At 44.2% G+C, this 18,579-nt stretch overlaps 1 protein-coding gene and 3 pseudogenes across 1 annotated transcript; 2 read left to right on the forward strand and 2 right to left on the reverse strand.

The window, feature by feature from the left end:
• Positions 1 to 9,074: 9,074 nt before the first annotated feature.
• Positions 9,075 to 10,659, forward strand: LOC123083684 (uncharacterized; annotated as a pseudogene).
• Positions 10,660 to 11,331: 672 nt separating this feature from the next.
• Positions 11,332 to 13,082, reverse strand: LOC123084651 (2-oxoglutarate-dependent dioxygenase 11-like). The gene is made up of 4 exons (XM_044506130.1): positions 12,388 to 13,082; positions 12,045 to 12,316; positions 11,613 to 11,955; positions 11,332 to 11,424 (listed from the first exon to the last, which is right to left on the reverse strand). Exons 1-4 carry the CDS (start codon positions 12,604 to 12,606, stop codon positions 11,332 to 11,334), a joined length of 927 nt encoding a protein of 308 aa, XP_044362065.1. The 5' UTR covers positions 12,607 to 13,082.
• A 1,345-nt stretch (positions 13,083 to 14,427) lies between these two features.
• LOC123083685 (uncharacterized) lies at positions 14,428 to 16,024 on the forward strand (annotated as a pseudogene).
• Positions 16,025 to 17,707: 1,683 nt separating this feature from the next.
• LOC123083686 (2-oxoglutarate-dependent dioxygenase 11-like) lies at positions 17,708 to 18,334 on the reverse strand (annotated as a pseudogene).
• Positions 18,335 to 18,579: the final 245 nt, after the last annotated feature.

Here is an 18,579-nt window from a genome sequence, read left to right on the forward strand (position 1 = left end):
AGCATTTGGCTTGTGCGCAGGCTTCTTAGGCATCGCCTTCTTCGGCTTGCTTGCAGAGGCATCAACGGTGGTAGCAGCAGCAGCAGAGTCTTCATTAAATTTCCTCACGGCTTCCTTTGCTTGTTTGGCCAGTTTGGCCTGGCGCTTTGCCCATTCATCAGGATAATCCACACCGCGCTTGAGGCTGGTGGGATCTGTCAATTGGTCAGGTGCCAACGGAGGTCTTGGGCATGGAGGATTGAGAGCGAATTTCTTCATATACTTGGTAGTAACATATTTGTACTCCCTCCATTTCCGTGCCCATCTCCTCTCAATCTTTTGAATGCGCACCTTGCGCTGATTTCTATCATCCTCAGGGGGTGTGCAGTACCCAGCATAAATGTCATCAGGGATTTCAAAAGCAGTATTGACCTCAGGCCTCTTTCCACCCTTCTGTGGCTTCTTTCCATCAGCCATTTTCTTCAGCTGAGGAATATGAACAACTGAAGTTTCTGAAAAGGTATGCAACTTTTCTTCGAGAAACGCTGCAAATGAGTTAAGTTGATGAGAACCTAGTGATTCAGCAGCGGACATGAGTACATGTGAACAGAGTATACTTGCGGGGAATTTGAAGAGGTCATATGCGTTCTTAGAAGGTTTTTCAAAAAGAATAAGTTTGAGAAATTTGACCAGATGAGTCTTTAAAAATTTCATTACTATCATCTCGGGGTAGATACATGTACTCTATACTACACCCCATACGAAAACAATCAAAAGCAGCATGTAGGGTATTATCTCTTCGAGAGAGCCCGGAGCTAGGTAAAATCCCGTGTCCATGTTACCATCGCTCCAAGACACCTAGCTTAGGACCCTATTACGAGATACGCCGGATATAGAACCGACATTGGTGCTTTCATTAAGAGTCTGCTGGGCGATCGTTACGGATTGATGAGATAATCAGGTGATATTTTTCTAGTTAAATCTGTTTTACATAAATCATGTTTCTTCGCAAATCATTGCTGCCGAATCGTGCTACTTTGTTTGTAGACGGATAAGAAAATTCCAGCAGCGGCGGCGGCTATGTGCGTCACCTGGTCATATGTCGGATCCGATGTCTACCACGGACTGGCAACAGACACAGCTCGGAGTACATGTTGCACGCATTATGGAAGATCATGGCCGACTGCGTCCCAGCCGAGGGGTTCCCCATTAGGCGCACCTGCAGACAGCAAACTAGATTTGCTGGAAGGAAAAATATACGGTTCCGCCGGCGGAGTTGCAGCCGAGGACAATGCCGAGGACAGGCCATGTCTAATTTCTCCATGGCAGTATATCCCATGGAGATCATATTATCCGGGAAGTGTTCTTACTTTTTATGTGAGCTAGCCCTGGAGAACTCAAGACCCACGAGACTACTAGTAAAGTCCACGTGATGAACTTCACTCGAAAGTGCTAATGGATTGTCACGCCTTCCAAGGATGCATTGATACACGTATAAGGCCATACTGCTCTGCTTATGTTCAGCCTTTTTCACCTCAGATCTCTGCGTATTGCTCCTCCGAACAAAAATATCAAGTTATATTTTTCTAAATTACTTGTATTATATAAATTATCACACAGAATATTTTCTGCTGGTTTGCATGTTCTTTTCTGTGTATGGTTTTAGCGACCGTTTAAAATTCGGTCCATCGACACGGTCCGGCCAGTTCCGATACGAACAATTTTTGGCTAGCCAATTTCAACAGACGCATCCAAGAATGGCGTGTCCCCATGACCTACTCCCAACCGTGCAGCAATGGACTAGCTAAAAGAAAAATGCAGGGAATAATACTGGTTGTGTACAACCATCGAGGTTTGATTGATGGATGGTGCTAGCCCTAGCTACCTCCCACGTAATGCCATATAGCGCTTCGGGAAGTTCCTTTACTACGATGGCTACGGATCAAGTGCACTTATTCCAGTTTTGTTATTATGTATAATTTAGTATATCCAAAAAATTCTTTGCTTTCGGTGTGCACTTTTGATATGCAGGTTCATTGGTTCGGACGTTGCCGCTCCGGCACCGAGCCACGCAGGTTCGCCGCCCCGTCGTCATGGCAGGCTGACAGCCACTGCACCCGACATCTCAGCACAACAAGTTTGGATCATGCCATGCCAACGGTGTCGCCTCGGCGCATGTCCCTATGCCGGCGTCTAAACGCGGCCACTTCATCGGCCGACCTCGGCGTCCAGGCCATATTCCTTTAATTATTTACTTCGCTTAAGTTAATTAAGTAGAAGATTTTTTTAATAACGGGTATATTATTATTATCATTACTTGTTAGTACTTTTGTCTTGCACTATTTTATGTGTGCATGCAATCAACTTCGACTGCATCACGCGGTCAACTCTGTGTGCCGACGTCGTTGTCCTGCCTGCACCGGTCAAATTGTGGTGTCGTCTCAACGCGCGTCCCTGTGTGAACCAACTTCGACCGGCATGTGTCATCACCTCGGCGAGACAACCTTTGCCAGCATCGCCATGCCGTCGCTTCATCGCCCGTCAGGCAGTGGGTGTGCGGATTGAGTCCCAACTTTGGGAGTAACCTTTCTTCAGATTGCTACAACAAACAAACCAGGTGTTATTAGTCCTAGTAATTTTTCTTGCGTGGGTTTATTTTTTCGAGGAAGTATTATCTGATTTGTTCCATCATCTGTACACAGGTCTGTCAAATGATGGCCGCATTAACGATGATTGCATGATGGTTCGGTCAGTTTCACGTCCACAGTTCGGCAAACGCCTCATCGAGGACCCGGACCGCCCTGTGAACTCAGGCTTTGTCACGCCGGCATCCCGCACCAACATTGTTTCGACGCCAGACCACATCTCTTTAAAAAATTATTTTGCGTAAATAAATTATGCGAGGATTTTTTGTATGTTTATATTATTATTTTTTGGACTGCACTATTCTAGACGTGTAGGTAATCGACTTTGACTGCATCACGCAGTCACTTCGGCAAGCGGACGTCATCGTCCCAATCGGTATAAATCGGCTCGCGTGATTACCTTGTCGGTCGAATTGCCATACCGACATGTTCGGTCGCCTCGGGGACTTCGGCAACGCTGAGAGAACTCTACCTCATCGAGTGTAAATGATCCGGGTTGGACAGCCCTGTCACCTTGGCTGGACCGGGAGCTTCATCAACACTTCATCAAACCTACTCTGGGGACTCCGGCATCATCAGCTGACCAGCTTTGTCACCTCGGCTGGACCGGGGGCTGCTCCTCAACACGTCAACCACGCTATGTCGCCACTTCGCCAAGCCGAGCTCTTTTCTTGGACACTTCGGAACCGGTTTGGGAGCTGGGACCTCGGCTAGGCCGAGGACTATGTCTTCATCCCGCCATAAGTCCGGACCTCATCATCAACACCGAGCACACTAACCAGCTAATTAAGTCGCTTTCATGCTCAATTTGTTCTAATGATTAATTTTTTTTCGGTTTGACCGTGCATTATATTTATGTTAAACAAAAACTTTGGTTGTTAAAAACACTTCCTTTCCCATGTTAATTAGAGGCTCTTAAATTCATGTGAGCTGTTTTATAATAAGTGTTCTTCTTCTTAGTTATTGCAAAGTCTTTTTCTATCACTCCTTTTTTCGACGCGAGTGTGTAGTCGATAGCCGAGGAACCTAATTTCTCTCTCAAAGTTTAGTTTGCTAAACTGGCCTAACGAGAAGTACTCCACCTTCGGGATAGAAGGTTGAAGCCGTAGGCTGACCCGCTTGAAGTCTTGAAACAGGATGTGTCATGTTAAAGCACGACAGAAGCACATTTTTTTCTCTAAGACCAATTTTCGGATTGGCACCGAACACTTGATTTAGTTCAGACGTCAATTTTTTACTACAGTTTTTTGGTTTTCCAAGCCTATGGCACTTTTAAACTATTTGTGTGTTTCCAGCATAAGTCTCGTAGTGCAACGCCAGACGCCTTTAGAGATTCGGAAAAAACATTTTCGGATATTGTTATATATGCATCGGTTTTGAATTGTGTTTTCGGTCAATAGTTGGGTTGCTCGGCTCCTGTGCTTGCCCCCTATGTTCCGCTTTGTTCGGCTAGGTGTGCAAAGGGAGAACCACTGCGATTGTGCTTCCAGCTCGCATGGTTAAGCGCCTCAGTGGAGAAAGCCGAAATCTGACTGTCGCAATAAGCGTAAAATGGTCAGCGATCGGATGACTGTGTTCAAACTATAAGATCGATGGAGGTCACCCCATGTTAAATGACATGCCGTTCATAAGATCGGCCGAAGTGTTTACGGCTTGACCTCGGCTGTTGCCGAACACTAACCGGGGGTTAGTAACTCAGCTTCCGTCTTTAAGCTCCTATGACTAAGTGAAAGTCATAAAGTCCGCATATCTGATTGCCTCGTTTCCGCTAACACAACCGCCTTCGGGCACCGAGACGTCGGCTAAGGGTTGTTTTGTTATTGCAGAAACACCCTACGCAGCATCTACAAGGGGTGGAAGCTGACGGCGGGCCACTTTCAATTGATAAACAGTCGCAACGGAGTCAAAATAAACATATAATCACCATTTGTATTTAATATACGAGGGCTGCCTTCTACAATCATCGTTATAAACCCATAAATATGCATCAATTTGACTTAAGATTTTGGCCAAGCTGGGTTGCCTGGCTCCTGTGCTTACCCCTACATTCCTGATTGTTCGGCTAGGCGGTAAAGGGAGTACCTCTGTGATTGTTACTACCGGGTCATCCGAGCTAGTACCTCAGACTGGATGAAACCGAAAGCTAGCAATCTTAAAGGATCACATTGGTCGGCAATGACGGAAGTGAAAATTTTGGTTCATTAATACCATAGAGTTCGGGAACTTTCCCCGAACTAAATCCTCGACATTTTTCTCCCACATTGATCGAATCAGAGGTGAGGTTTCATGATCATGATCATAACAAGCATGACTTTCATGCAAGAGGACACCTAGCCGATAGCGGGACTATTTTTTTTTGGAAGATGTTTCTTACGTTAAAACGTAATATAAAAAATCTCTCCGTGTACCTTTGTTTATAAAACCGTATGGCCGGATTGCTCCAACTTAGTAGGTTCACTTCCATCAACAATATCTGATGATGGAAATGTGCTGCCTCCTCAACTCCGGGATCTTAGTATAAGCAGTTGTGAGAATTTGGTGGAGGTACCAAAGTTACATGCATCTCTTGAAAAATTGTACATCGGTGGTTGTCACAAGCTGGAGTCCATGCCAACAATTCTTGAGGATGTCAAAAATTTGAGAGTGCTCAAAGTTGATGAGTGTGACGCGTTGACAACATTTTCTGATGGAATGTATGGAGTCACTGCGCTCAAAGAGTTGTGGATGCATAGGTGCCCAAGATAGAGACACTACCGGAGGGACTCCTGCAGCAGCTCCCAGCCCTTGAGGAACTCTATGTCCTGGACTGCCCCAACCTGGAGGGAGCCTTCTCAAGAGGGGGAGCTTACTGGAATTTGGTTGAAGCAATTCCATGGAGATTTGTTGGCGCTTACTGGTGAGCAGACTCCAGCACAAGGAGCCATTTGCTATATGTGTCGCTTGCATTTGATTGCGATGGTTGTGTCCATTTTTGTGTATACTGTTGTGCTTGTGGGACGACTGTTGTAGTCGTTGAGTCCGCTGGCTACATGTATGTGTAAAACGTACTCCCTTCGTTCGGAATTACTTGTCGCGGAAATGGATGTATCTGCTTCTAGATACATCCATTTCCGCGACAAGTAATTTCGAACGGAGGGAGTAGTATTTTGGGAAAACTACCCGACACCCAATATGACGTGTTAACCTAGTATTTTGCATAACGTAACTTGTGATGTTAATTAGATCTTCTTGTATTTTTCTTTTCTTCAAACCTCCTCTGCTGCTTATTTTTTATTCTCCCAAAGCAGCAAGGACGGCTTAAGTCATAAGTAATTTGGCTAGTAATTTCTGATTAGTTGTATGTCTAAACTTGCTATCGACCTATAACACCTACCCTTTAAATAGCTCCAGTGACTTCTCATGGCGCTCAAGCACCAAGCGTATGACTTGCATATGACAGATATGTAAATTGGCCGTTTGGCATCACTGCAAACAAAAGAATTTTTTTTTTTTGAGGAAAAGGGTTCACCCAAGTGTAGTACAGCAGTATGTGCCAGTACTCTGTTGTTTGACAGTATATGACAGTATATTTTCACCTGAGTATATTTTTTTGAAAGAAATGTTTGACAGAGTACTTTGTACAAGTAGTAGTGAAACTGGGACGTTATAGACCATATGTCAGTACTGAAGAATGTAAGTATATAGTAAAGTGTTATTACTGAATACCTCTCTTTTGATTCATAATATGTGTGAGATCATCCTATATTGGGAAAAGTATTATTTTTTTTGTCCTGAACTCTCTCAAAAGTATAGAAATGGTCCCTCAACTCTGAAACCAGCAAAACGCAGTCCCTCAATTTATCAAACCGGATTAGTTTAGTCCCTCTGCTCTCTTGAAGTGGTTTTTGGGTTGACGTGGCGTGGTTTTGACCGTTCTTTGTCCACGTGGCAACATTACTCTATCATTTCTTCTTATTACTGCTGTAGTCATTTTGTGGAGCACATGGCGTGTGGTGTCAGCCGCTCCTGGCAGCATGCCTCTGTCCTGAGGTTCAGCGATTCAGAGCTTGTGATGGCGACGAGCAGGTAGATAAGAGAGCACACGGTGTGCAAAAGGCAGTAACGACTAATGAGGGATTGTCGGATCGAGTGGCAGCCGCATCGGGGTCGAACTCGTACTCACCTCATGACGCCCGTACCGGAGCTAGCCGGTGAGCACGACGCAGCGGCGGGCTGAGCTCGGCTGCCACAGAGCGTCCAACATCATCAGAGCTCGTCCGAGGACGGCGAGCAAGAGCAGCACCTGCTATCGTGATTCGCAGCGCGGCAACTACGTATTGCTGGTTTCAAAGTTAAGGGACCATTTATATACTTTTGATAGAGTTTAAGAACGAAAAATATACTTTTCCTCGTATATTTGTGAGGACGCATTGTTCACCATCTGAGTACCTGTCAAGTTGAGAGTATGATGAACTGTTGGATGGTTCAGGCTAAGATTCATTCAGACAAAGAAAAGTGCCAACTTTGGGGCAGAAATTTTGGCAGGGGTTTTAACCCAAGTGTGAAGTTAGCTTCTTCCACTAATAAGGAGTATATTCAAGTCAAGTCAACCCACCAAGCCGCAAAGCTTCAGGTGAAGCAATGCTGGCGAACACACGGGCACATCGGTCTAATTACTGTCAAGACCAACTCGACACCAAGCAGGCGGCTACCGGAGAGAGCCCCAGCCCCAGGTGCACCACGCCGCCGAGACCCGCTGCCATCCATGTTGAATATGCAACACCGCTCCACCTCTTAACCACTCCAGCCAACACTAGCCAGGGCCCCGGCCAGCCCAACCCTCCGCAACCCATACAAGCGCTCGAGCTCGGCCAGGCTCCGCGCGCCCTACACTAGCACCACACCATCGCCCAAACTGCCGTCCCGCGCCACACGGCCTTGAGTTGAGCGTGGAAGAGAGAGAGCCCGGCAGCATGCGCTGGTGGAGGTGAGGGGAGGAGGCTAGATGGGATAGCCTTGCCCCAGCGGCTAGGGTTAGCCCCCCTCGGTCGCTCGGAGGAGCGACATGATGGGGTACCCTCACGTGTGGAAGGAGGTTCGCTGGTCTCTCAAGATGCCACTGTTGGCCGTCAGCTGCCCCTTGTCTCACCATATTTTTATGGACACCAATGCAAACATAAGTTTGTATGTGACAGGCAGCTTATTTCGTTCCAAAATTAAAAAATGATGAACAATTGCAAGAAACGTGAACAATGAAACTTTCAAGTCACAGCGTATGTTATTCTCATTGGTTGTGTCCAAACTCAGTGCTCTAGCTCTTAGAGCCTTACTTAGTATATACACCTGAAAACAATATACCACTCTTAAAACCAGCCGACTAAATTAAGCTAGTAATCCTACCATGGATTTGCAAAGTTAAAAATATCATGAAGGAATGCTGGAGAACGATGAGGGTAGTAGTAACAAAAATTGATGATACTTAATTGGTGGTGCCATTTTGTACCATCAAGTATGGGTAGGGATGCGGTGGCTCATTTAGTGTTTTTCAGTCATCCGGCCCCAGCCCATTGAACACTTATCAGGGACAGTTTGAGGTGGGTGGGTGTTATCTTAATTAGATGGTCCGCATTCAGATATATACATGCGATATTACTGAACAATTTGAAGGTTTTTTGATTCGCATGATTCTCAAGACACAAAAATAGAGTGCCATGTCCTCTTGTATTTTGTAGAAAGAAAGAAAGAAAAACCGGAATTTAGATGGAAGAGTGTTTGATAGCACATGAAAACACGGGAATTCTACTAAAATCTTTGAGTGGATGAAAATTTTCTTTCAAAATGAAAATAAATCCCAAAAATTTCCATCCTCTAAATAAAAGATCAAAGTTCTTAGGATCAACTGCTCAAAAAGAAAAACCTATGGAATTCCATTGAATCAAAGGAACCCTGAAGGTCGACGAGTATTAGTTATGGTCTTTGATGCGGAGGTGAACGGGTGATATTTATGGACTTAATTATTAGTTGCTCGATGAGCAATTGGATCTGAGCTTTATCTCGTCTATATTGTTCACACTGTTTGGGTCGTTGGCATATTGATTAATAATTAAAGCTCTCAGAGTGCATATAAATATGCATGCATCGACCACTTAGTGATGTCATGCCTGATGGCGTCATCAATACAATATAGTAATGTACGTGCACCAGTGTCATTTCCAGTCATAATGTACTGCTCCCTCTGTTTCGTATTAGTTTTCACTGAAACGGATGCATCTAGACGTATTTCAGTGCTAGATACATCCATTTAAGCGACAACTAATATAAAATAGAAAAAGTATTAGAAACGTACGAGCGTGATTCATGAGTGCACATGCTTAGTCGGTGATTAAATTTGAGAAGCACGTATCAACCACTTGTGTTGAACATCTATAAATAGGCTCTTTCCCATCCATCCATGGTACCAAGTTACAACTACTACACACGCACACAACACACACATAATCCTAGCTAATAAGCCACAATGTCGCCTCAGTCTTTCACCTTGGAGACCACCACCACGACGCCTGCTGCCAAGGGGGCAAACCCTTCCTACTTCCAATCCGCTCCAGCTGGCCATGAGATGATCCAGCACAAGGAGCTTCTTCTCCACTTGTACGCCTACCAGAACGTCCAGAAAACCCCAGATGCTAACCAGGCAGTCATAGTTGAGTCAAAGCGCCCCAAGTGTTTCGGAATCCTCGCTGCTAATGACTAGACCGTGTACGATGGTCCTGGCCACAATGCAAACCTTGTCGCGCACGCTCAAGGTTTGCACCTCGGGGCTAGCATGGCCAAAGAGAACTGGTTCATATGTTTCAACATGGTCTTCGTCGATCAGAGGTGAATTATTATTTTTGTCTTTCTTAACTATCTCTCTTTGAAATTTTACCGCATTGATTAAGTTTGCACTGGAGCCATAATAGGGTTTATGCAATTCAAACACCGTAAAGAAAATACTTCATCTTGAAATCGCGTCAACTATGTCTATATACTTGGAATAGGTTTACAGGTTCCAGTTTCAAGGTGATGGGGGACTTTCAAGGCACTGCCCACAACGGTGAATGGGCAATCGTTGGTGGGACCGGAGAGTTTGCATATGCACAAGGTGTCATCGCCTTCAAGAAGACCCAACAATCCGAGAGAAACGCTAGGATCGAGCTTCATGTTCGTGCTATGTGCCTCTCCTTCTTAAGACCTCTGGTGTGTTGCTAGGCCGCGCCTACCTAGCTACTCTAGTATGTTCATTCTCTAGCTTGTTTTAACGACACCCGAGTCCGACCAGCTTTCTCTAGGTGACGGGAGCGCCATCGCCAAGATCGGCCCTTGGGGTAAAATAAGTGCGGACTTACTCGACATCCCCACGACACCGCAGCGTCTAGAGCGCATCACCATCCGCCACGGTGTTGTCATTGATTCACTTGCATTTTCCTTCATTGACAAAGCTGGTGAACCATATAACGTTGGCCCGTGGGGTGGCCCACGTGGGGATAAGAAAGACACGGTGGGTTCATCCGTTTAACTGATATTTTTTCATATGTAAGCACTTGTAATGTGATTCCTACATGCAATTCTATTAACTTGATGATCTCTTCTCTTGCATACAGATCGAGCTTGCCGCTTCAGAGATCGTTAGGAAGTCTCTGGGACAGTTGGTGTCTTCGCAGAAGATAATGTCGAATATAATGCTATAGCATCCCTCACCATTACCACAAATGTCCGCACGTACAGTCCCTTCGGAGAAACACAGAGCACCCCTTTCAGTGTTCCTGTGCAGGACAATAATAACATCGTGGGTTTCTTTGCGTGCGCTGGTAAATACGTGGAGGCGCTCGGGGTTTACGTGCGTTCACCCGTTTCAACCTAGTACGTCCTTGGGTGTTGTGTCACACCCTGTATGTCTTCCATGTTTCTATGTTGTGGCAATAAGGAAGATGTGTGTTATATTTTTGTAAACTTGTTGGTTTACTTATCAGCAAAATTCTGTTATCAATCAATGCAAAATAATGTTTGTACCTTTGCAGAGAAACTTTATCACGCTTACCATATTGTACTCTATTAGAAAATAAATAGTGATGCATGAATTGTTTATGACGAAAAAGAAGACTTTCATCAAGAAATACAAAATGAATAGAGTCCAAGGACCACAAAAATTGTGAAGATCATTGATTTATTCGTTTTCACGAGTCTAACAAATATGAAAACAAAATGGAATGGTGAAAATCACTTGTGTTCATGAAATTATCATGGAGACCTTTTGTACTATGGGTAGAATATATGAGCAAGTTTCCATTAATGGGGTTAAGACTAAACTTCCTTACCTCACTTGTCATGCATGAATGGGCCATATGACCTATGAGATTTTCCTAAGGATTAAGGTAAACAATAAATGGGCTAGGCCCAATAATAACACTACAATTTGTTCAATGTTTTGATCACTAGTACAGGACCCCTCCTTAGCGGCGTTCTTGTTGAACATCTAGTAGTGGAACATCTATAAATGTCCTATCGGATGCAGTTTGACAAACTTAGTAGTTGCTCTGTTTCAAGCGACCAAATGCATGCATTTTTTTTCCGGGACACTTGGTTCATCACAAGACAAGAATCACTCGATCTTTGTGCACTGAGTATCACGATAGTTGGTGGTGAGTACCACGGTCTTCGTGCACTGAAATTCTGGCAATAAAATTCAGAATCAATCAATCTTCATGTAGACGTTGTTACTGTATGAAAGAATCCAGATAGATTTTCTTGAGCTCACCAAATAGCTGAACGAGTCTATTTTTCTCTGAAAACAGAAGATGAGATTTTGTTTTCAACAACAACAACAACAACATGATATTTTTGTAAATACAACATCCTCGTAATCAAATGTACATATTACCCGCACAAAATTATGTAATATACTATCAAATACTTTTCCCAAACACTCTTTTGAACTCAAGACAAATAGATACAAGTTAGAAAAAAAAACACAGCAGCACCAAACAATCTGGTTGGATCTGCTACATTATTCACCAATGTGTAAGGCTTGGCTGGAACATTGTACAATTTCCCACCCCTCTCAACTTGCAAGCCACCGACGTCTTGGTCGACAAAAAGGATGGTAAGGAGACCACCATCAGTGTGAGGCTTCCTGCCCAAAACTAGGTCAGGCCTGGGACATGGAGGGTAGTAGTTGAATCTAGCAAACCCAGAAGCCTTGTTTGATATTTGGTTGACGAAGTAATCCTCATCAAGGTCGAGGAGCTTGGCCATTGATTGCAAGAGAAGGTCTCTTGTTCTCTTTGTTCTTGATGCGTACTCATGAAGCACATCCCTGTATGTATGTAGAAAGAGTAACTCGAGAATGAATACACCTTACATTTGGGAACAAAGGGTAAATTTAGGAGTAAGTGATTACTTAACCTGAAAGATTCCGGGTGAGTGGGCCACTTGGCGAAATTCCTCTCATCTTCTGGCTCCACTCTCAAATGCAAGCGGTCGTTCCAGCTCAGGCCCTCATCCTGGGGGGTCACTACTTTGTCATTTCCATGGCCTTTCATCTGGAAATGCTTGCCGTCTATCAAGTTGCTGTATTTCTGCTTTTCTTCATACGGTTGCATGAAGAAGTCTCTTGATTCCATGGACGCACTCATCATGGCATCCATAAGGGACTCCTCGATTCCATGGTTGGTCGCCTGGGCAAAAACCTCAACAAAAGTTGAATAATGTTTGCTAGAAGAAACTAATTAAGGGTGCACACACTCACCAGGAAGAGGCCCCAGGTCTGTAGAACCGCTCGGAGCTTGTCGGCCTCGTCGGCTTCGGTCAGCCGGCTAAGATCGATCAGAGGGATGGGCTCCGGCATCTCATCAGCGACCAGCATCTCATCAACCACGTACTGTGGCGGCGGCTCCTCGACGGCCACCGCCAGCTCTTGCACCGTTCTCCGCACCAGCGACATATCATTCTGGTCGGACGCAGCCATTCTTTTCTAGTCTTGGGTAAATAGCGGGCTATATATGCCACTTAATTCAAGGGGAAAATGTGAGAGAAACTTGACATCACAAGGTTTTGATCCTGGCACCGCCACTGCGACGCCCCAAGCAGCCCCCAAGCACCACCATGGCCCTGTCTACACCAGATCTGGGGCGAGGCCTAGCCAGTCGCCAACACCACACACCAGGGCCCCGCCCAGCCCAACCCTCCGCAACCCACCATACAAGCACTCGAGCTCGGTCAGGCTCCGTGTGCCATAGACTAGCACCACGCCATCGCCCAAACCGCTGCCTTGAGTTGAGCGTGGAAGAGAGAGCCCGGCAGCACGCGCCGGTGGCGGTGAGGGCCTGAGGGGAGGAGGTTAGATGAGATTGCCTTGCCCCAGTGGCTAGGGTTAGCCCCCCTCGGTCACTCGGAGGAGAGACGTGATGGGGTTCGCTGGTCTCTCAAGATGCCACTGTTGGCCATCAGCTGCCCCTTGTCTCACCATATTTTTATGGACACCAATGCAAACATAAGTTTGTATGTGACAGGCAGCTTATTTCGTTCCAAAATTAAAAAATGATGAACAATTGCAAGAAACGTGAACAATGAAACTTTCAAGTCACAGCGTATGTTATTCTCATTGGTTGTGTCCAAACTCAGTGCTCTAGCTCTTAGAGTCTTACTTAGTATATACACCTGAAAACAATATACCACTCTTAAAACCAGCCGACTAAATTAAGCTAGTAATCCTACCATGGATTTGCAAAGTTAAAAATATCATGAAGGAATGCTGGAGAACGATGAGGGTAGTAGTAACAAAAATTGATGATACTTAATTGGTGGTGCCATTTTGTACCATCAAGTATGGGTAGGGATGCGGTGGCTCATTTAGTGTTTTTCAGTCATCCGGCCCCAGCCCATTGAACACTTATCAGGGACAGTTTGAGGTGGGTGGGTGTTATCTTAATTAGATGGTCCGCATTCAGATATATACATGCGATATTACTGAACAATTTGAAGGTTTTTTGATTCGCATGATTCTCAAGACACAAAAATAGAGTGCCATGTCCTCTTGTATTTTGTAGAAAGAAAGAAAGAAAAACCGGAATTTAGATGGAAGAGTGTTTGATAGCACATGAAAACACGGGAATTCTACTAAAATCTTTGAGTGGATGAAAATTTTCTTTCAAAATGAAAATAAATCCCAAAAATTTCCATCCTCTAAATAAAAGATCAAAGTTCTTAGGAATCAACTGCTCAAAAAGAAAAACCTATGGAATTCCATTGAATCAAAGGAACCCTGAAGGTCGACGAGTATTAGTTATGGTCTTTGATGCGGAGGTGAGCGGGTGATATTTATGGACTTAATTATTAGTTGCTCGATGAGCAATCGGATCTGAGCTTTATCTCGTGTATATTGTTCACACTGTTTGGGTCGTTGGCACATTGATTAATAATTAAAGCTCTCAGAGTGCATATAAATATGCATGCATCGACCACTTAGTGATGTCATGCCTGATGGCGTCATCAATACAATATAGTAATGTACGTGCACCAGTGTCATTTCCAGTCATAATGTACTGCTCCCTCTGTTTCATATTAGTTTTCACTGAAACGGATGCATCTAGACGTATTTCAGTGCTAGATACATCTATTTAAGCGACAACTAATATAAAATAGAAAAAGTATTAGAAACGTACGAGCGTGATTCATGAGTGCACATGCTTAGTCGGTGATTAAATTTGAGAAGCACGTATCAACCACTTGTGTTGAACATCTATAAATAGGCTCTTTCCCATCCATCCATGGTACCAAGTTACAACTACTACACACGCACACAACACACACATAATCCTAGCTAATAAGCCACAATGTCGCCTCAGTCTTTCACCTTGGAGACCACCACCACGACGCCTGCTGCCAAGGGGGCAAACCCTTCCTACTTCCAATCCGCTCCAGCTGGCCATGAGATGATCCAGCACAAGGAGCTTCTTCTCCACTTGTACGCCTACCAGAACGTCCAGAAAAGCCCAGATGCTAACCAGGCAGTCATAGTTGAGTCAAAGCGCCCCAAGTGTTTCGGAATCCTCGCTGCTAATGACTGGACCGTGTACGATGGTCCTGGCCACAATGCAAACCTTGTCGCGCACGCTCAAGGTTTGCACCTTGGGGCTAGCATGGCCAAAGAGAACTGGTTCATATGTTTCAACATGGTCTTCGTCGATCAGAGGTGAATTATTATTTTTGTCTTGCTTAACTATCTCTCTTTGAAATTTTACCGCATTGATTAAGTTTGCACTGGAGCCATAATAGGGTTTATGCAATTCAAACACCGTAAAGAAAATACTTCATCTTGAAATCGCGTCAACTATGTCTATATACTTGGAATAGGTTTACAGGTTCTAGTTTCAAGGTGATGGGGGACTTTCAAGGCACTGCCCACAACGGTGAATGGGCAATCGTTGGTGGGACCGGAGAGGTTGTAATATGCACAAGGTGTCATCGCCTTCAAGAAGACCCAACAATCCGAGAGAAACGCTAGGATCGAGCTTCATGTTCGTGCTATGTGCCTCTCCTTCTTAAGACCTCTGGTGTGTTGCTAGGCCGCGCCTACCTAGCTACTCTAGTATGTTCATTCTCTAGCTTGTTTTAACAACACCCGAGTCCGACCAGCTTTCTCTAGGTGACGGGAGCGCCATCGCCAAGATCGGCCCTTGGGGTAAAATAAGTGCGGACTTACTCGACATCCCCACGACACCGCAACGTCTAGAGCGCAGCACCATCCGCCACGGTGTTGTCATTGATTCACTTGCATTTTCCTTCATTGACAAAGCTGGTGAACCATATAACGTTGGCCCGTGGGGTGGCCCACGTGGGGATAACAAAGACACGGTGGGTTCATCCGTTTAACTGATATTTTTTTCATATGTAAGCACTTGTAATGTGATTCCTACATGCAATTCTATTAACTTGATGATCTCTTCTCTTGCATACAGATCGAGCTTGCCGCTTCAGAGATCGTTAAGGAAGTCTCTGGGACAGTTGGTGTCTTCGCAGAAGATAATGTCGAATATAATGCTATAGCATCCCTCACCATTACCACAAATGTCCGCACGTACGGTCCCTTCGGAGAAACACAGAGCACCACTTTCAGTGTTCCTGTGCAGGACAATAAGAACATCGTGGGTTTCTTTGTGTGCGCTGGTAAATACGTGGAGGCGCTCGGGGTTTACGTGCGTTCACCCGTTTCAACCTAGTACGTCCCTGGGTGTTGCGTCACACCCTGTATGTCTTCCATGTTTCTATGTTGTGGCAATAAGGAAGAAGTGTGGTATCTATTTGTGGTGTAATGTTATATTTTTGTAAGCTTGTTGGTTTACTTATCAGCACAATTATCTTATCAATCAATGCAAAATAATGTTTGTACCTTTTGCAGAGAAACTTTATCACGCTTACCATATTGTACTCTATTAGAAAATAAATAGTGATGCATGAATTGTTTATGACGAAAAAGAAGACTTTCATCAAGAAATACAAAATGAATAGAGTCCAAGGACCACAAAAATTGTGAAGATCATTGATATATTCGTTTTCACGAGTCTAACAAGTATCAAAACAAAATGGAATGGTGAAGATCACTTGTGTTCATGAAATTATCATGGAGATCTTTTCTACTATGTGTAGAATATATGAGCAATTTTCCATTAATGGGGTTAAGACTAAACTTCCTTACCCCACTTGTCATGCATGAATGGGCCATATGGACCTATGAGATTTCCGAAGGATTATGGTAAACAGTAAGTGGGCTAGGCCCAATAATAACACTACAAATTGTTCAATGTTTTGATAACTAGTACAGGACCCCTCATCGCATGCAGTTTGACAAACTTAGTAGTTGCACTGTTTCGAGCGACCGAATGCATGCAGTTTTTTTCTGGGACTCCTGGTTCATCACAAGACAAGAATCACTCGATCTTTGTCCATTGAGTATCACGATAGTTGGTGGTGAGTTCCACGGTCTTCGTGCACTGAAATTCTGGCAATAAAATTCAGAATCGCTCAATCTTCAAGTAGACGATGTTACTGTATGAAAGAATTCAGATAGATTTTCTTGAGCTCACCAAATAGTTGAACGAGTCTATTTTTCTCTAAAAACAGAAGATGAGATTTTTTTTTCACAAACAACAACAACATCCACGTAATCAAATGTATATATTACCCGCACAAAATTATGTAGATACTATCAAATACTTTTCCCAAACATTCTTTTGAACTCAAGACAAATACATACAAGTTAGAAAACACACACAATACAGCAGCACCAAACAATCTGGTTGTTAGCTAAGCATTGAATTGAAGAAGGCGATTATATTACAGATAAAACCCTCACTCACAGAACATAAACCATCTCTTAATTTATTATCCTTATATAGGCAATCCCTGATAAAACTCTGTAAATAAACTAATTAAAACTTTGAACTTTTATTTTTATTTCAGGGTCTTGATGAATCTCTTCACTTGACGTACGAATAACTAACATTCAAAGAGCCCAACTAAGAAGTTTTCAGTCGAGAAAAAGAAACGAAAGCCTTGGCCTTGATTTTCCCATATCTTGGTGGTCGGTTCATCCAGCAAACTAGGCGCCGGCTCCAGCACCGTTTCCGCATCCACAGCATAAAACCTGGCTAGTGAAAGCCTCTCCTTGTCGGCATTCGTCACCACCCTGTGAAGCGGGCTCCTAAAGATTCCGTTGGTCATTATCTGCAGGCATCAAATATTTATTTACATACAAAAGATATATAACATAGGGACATTCTAGGATTCAGAAAATATATATGATATACAACACTGTTGATTGTAGATATATTATTCAAGAGAGCAGGTGCTTAGTTAGCTTCATATATACCTCCATGCAGTCTGCTACGTTAATCACCAACGTACTCCCTCTGTTCCTAAATATAAGTCTTTTAAGAGATTTCATTATGGACTACATATAGAGCAAAATGAGTGAATCTACACATTAAAATATGTCTATATACATCCGTATGTAGTTTGTAGTGGAATCTCTAAAAAGACTTATATTTAGGAACAGAGGGAGTATAAGGCTTGGCTGGAACATTGTACCATTTCCCGCCTCTCTCAACTTGCAAGCACCGACGTCGTGGTCGACCAAAAGTACGGTAAGGAGACCACCATCAGTGTGAGGCCTCCTGCCCAAAACTAGGTCAGGTCTAGGACATGGAGGGTAGTAGTTGAATCTAGCAAACCCAATAGCCTTATTTGATATTTGGTTGACGAAGTAATCCTCATCAAGGTCGAGGAGCTTGGCTATTGATCGCAATATAAGGTCTCTTGTTCTCTTGGTTTTTCTATGCATACTCATGTAGCAAATCCCTGTATGTAGAAAGAATGACTCCAGAATTAATACACCTTACATTTTGAAACGGAGGATAAAGGAGTAGGTAATTAACCTGAATGATTCCGGGTGAGTGGGCCACTTGGCGAAATTCCTCTCGTCTTCTGGCTCCACTCTCAAATGCTCAGGCTCTGATCCTGGGTGGTCACTACTTTGTCATTTCCATAGCCTTCCATCTCAAAGTGCTTGCCGTTTATCAGGTTGCTGTATTTCTGCTTTTCTTCGGACGGTTGCCTGAAGAAGTCTCTCGACGCACTCATCATGGCATCCATAAGGGACTCCTCGATTCCATGGTTGGTTGCCTCTTGCCTGGACAAAAAACTCAGCAAAAATTGAATAATTTTAGCTAGAAACTAATTAAGGGTGCACACACTCACCAGGAAGAGGCCCCAGGTCTGTAGAGCCGCTCGGACCTTGTCGGCCTCGTCGGCTTCCGTCAGCCGGCTAAGATCGATCAGAGGGATGGGCTCCGGCATCTCATCAGCGACCAGCATCTCATCAACCATGTACTCTTGCACCGCGCGTTGTCCGCACCAGCGACATATCCGTCTCGTTAGACGT

This window comes from Triticum aestivum, chromosome 4A (genome assembly GCF_018294505.1).
Source record: "Triticum aestivum cultivar Chinese Spring chromosome 4A, IWGSC CS RefSeq v2.1, whole genome shotgun sequence".
NCBI lineage: Eukaryota > Viridiplantae > Streptophyta > Magnoliopsida > Poales > Poaceae > Triticum > Triticum aestivum.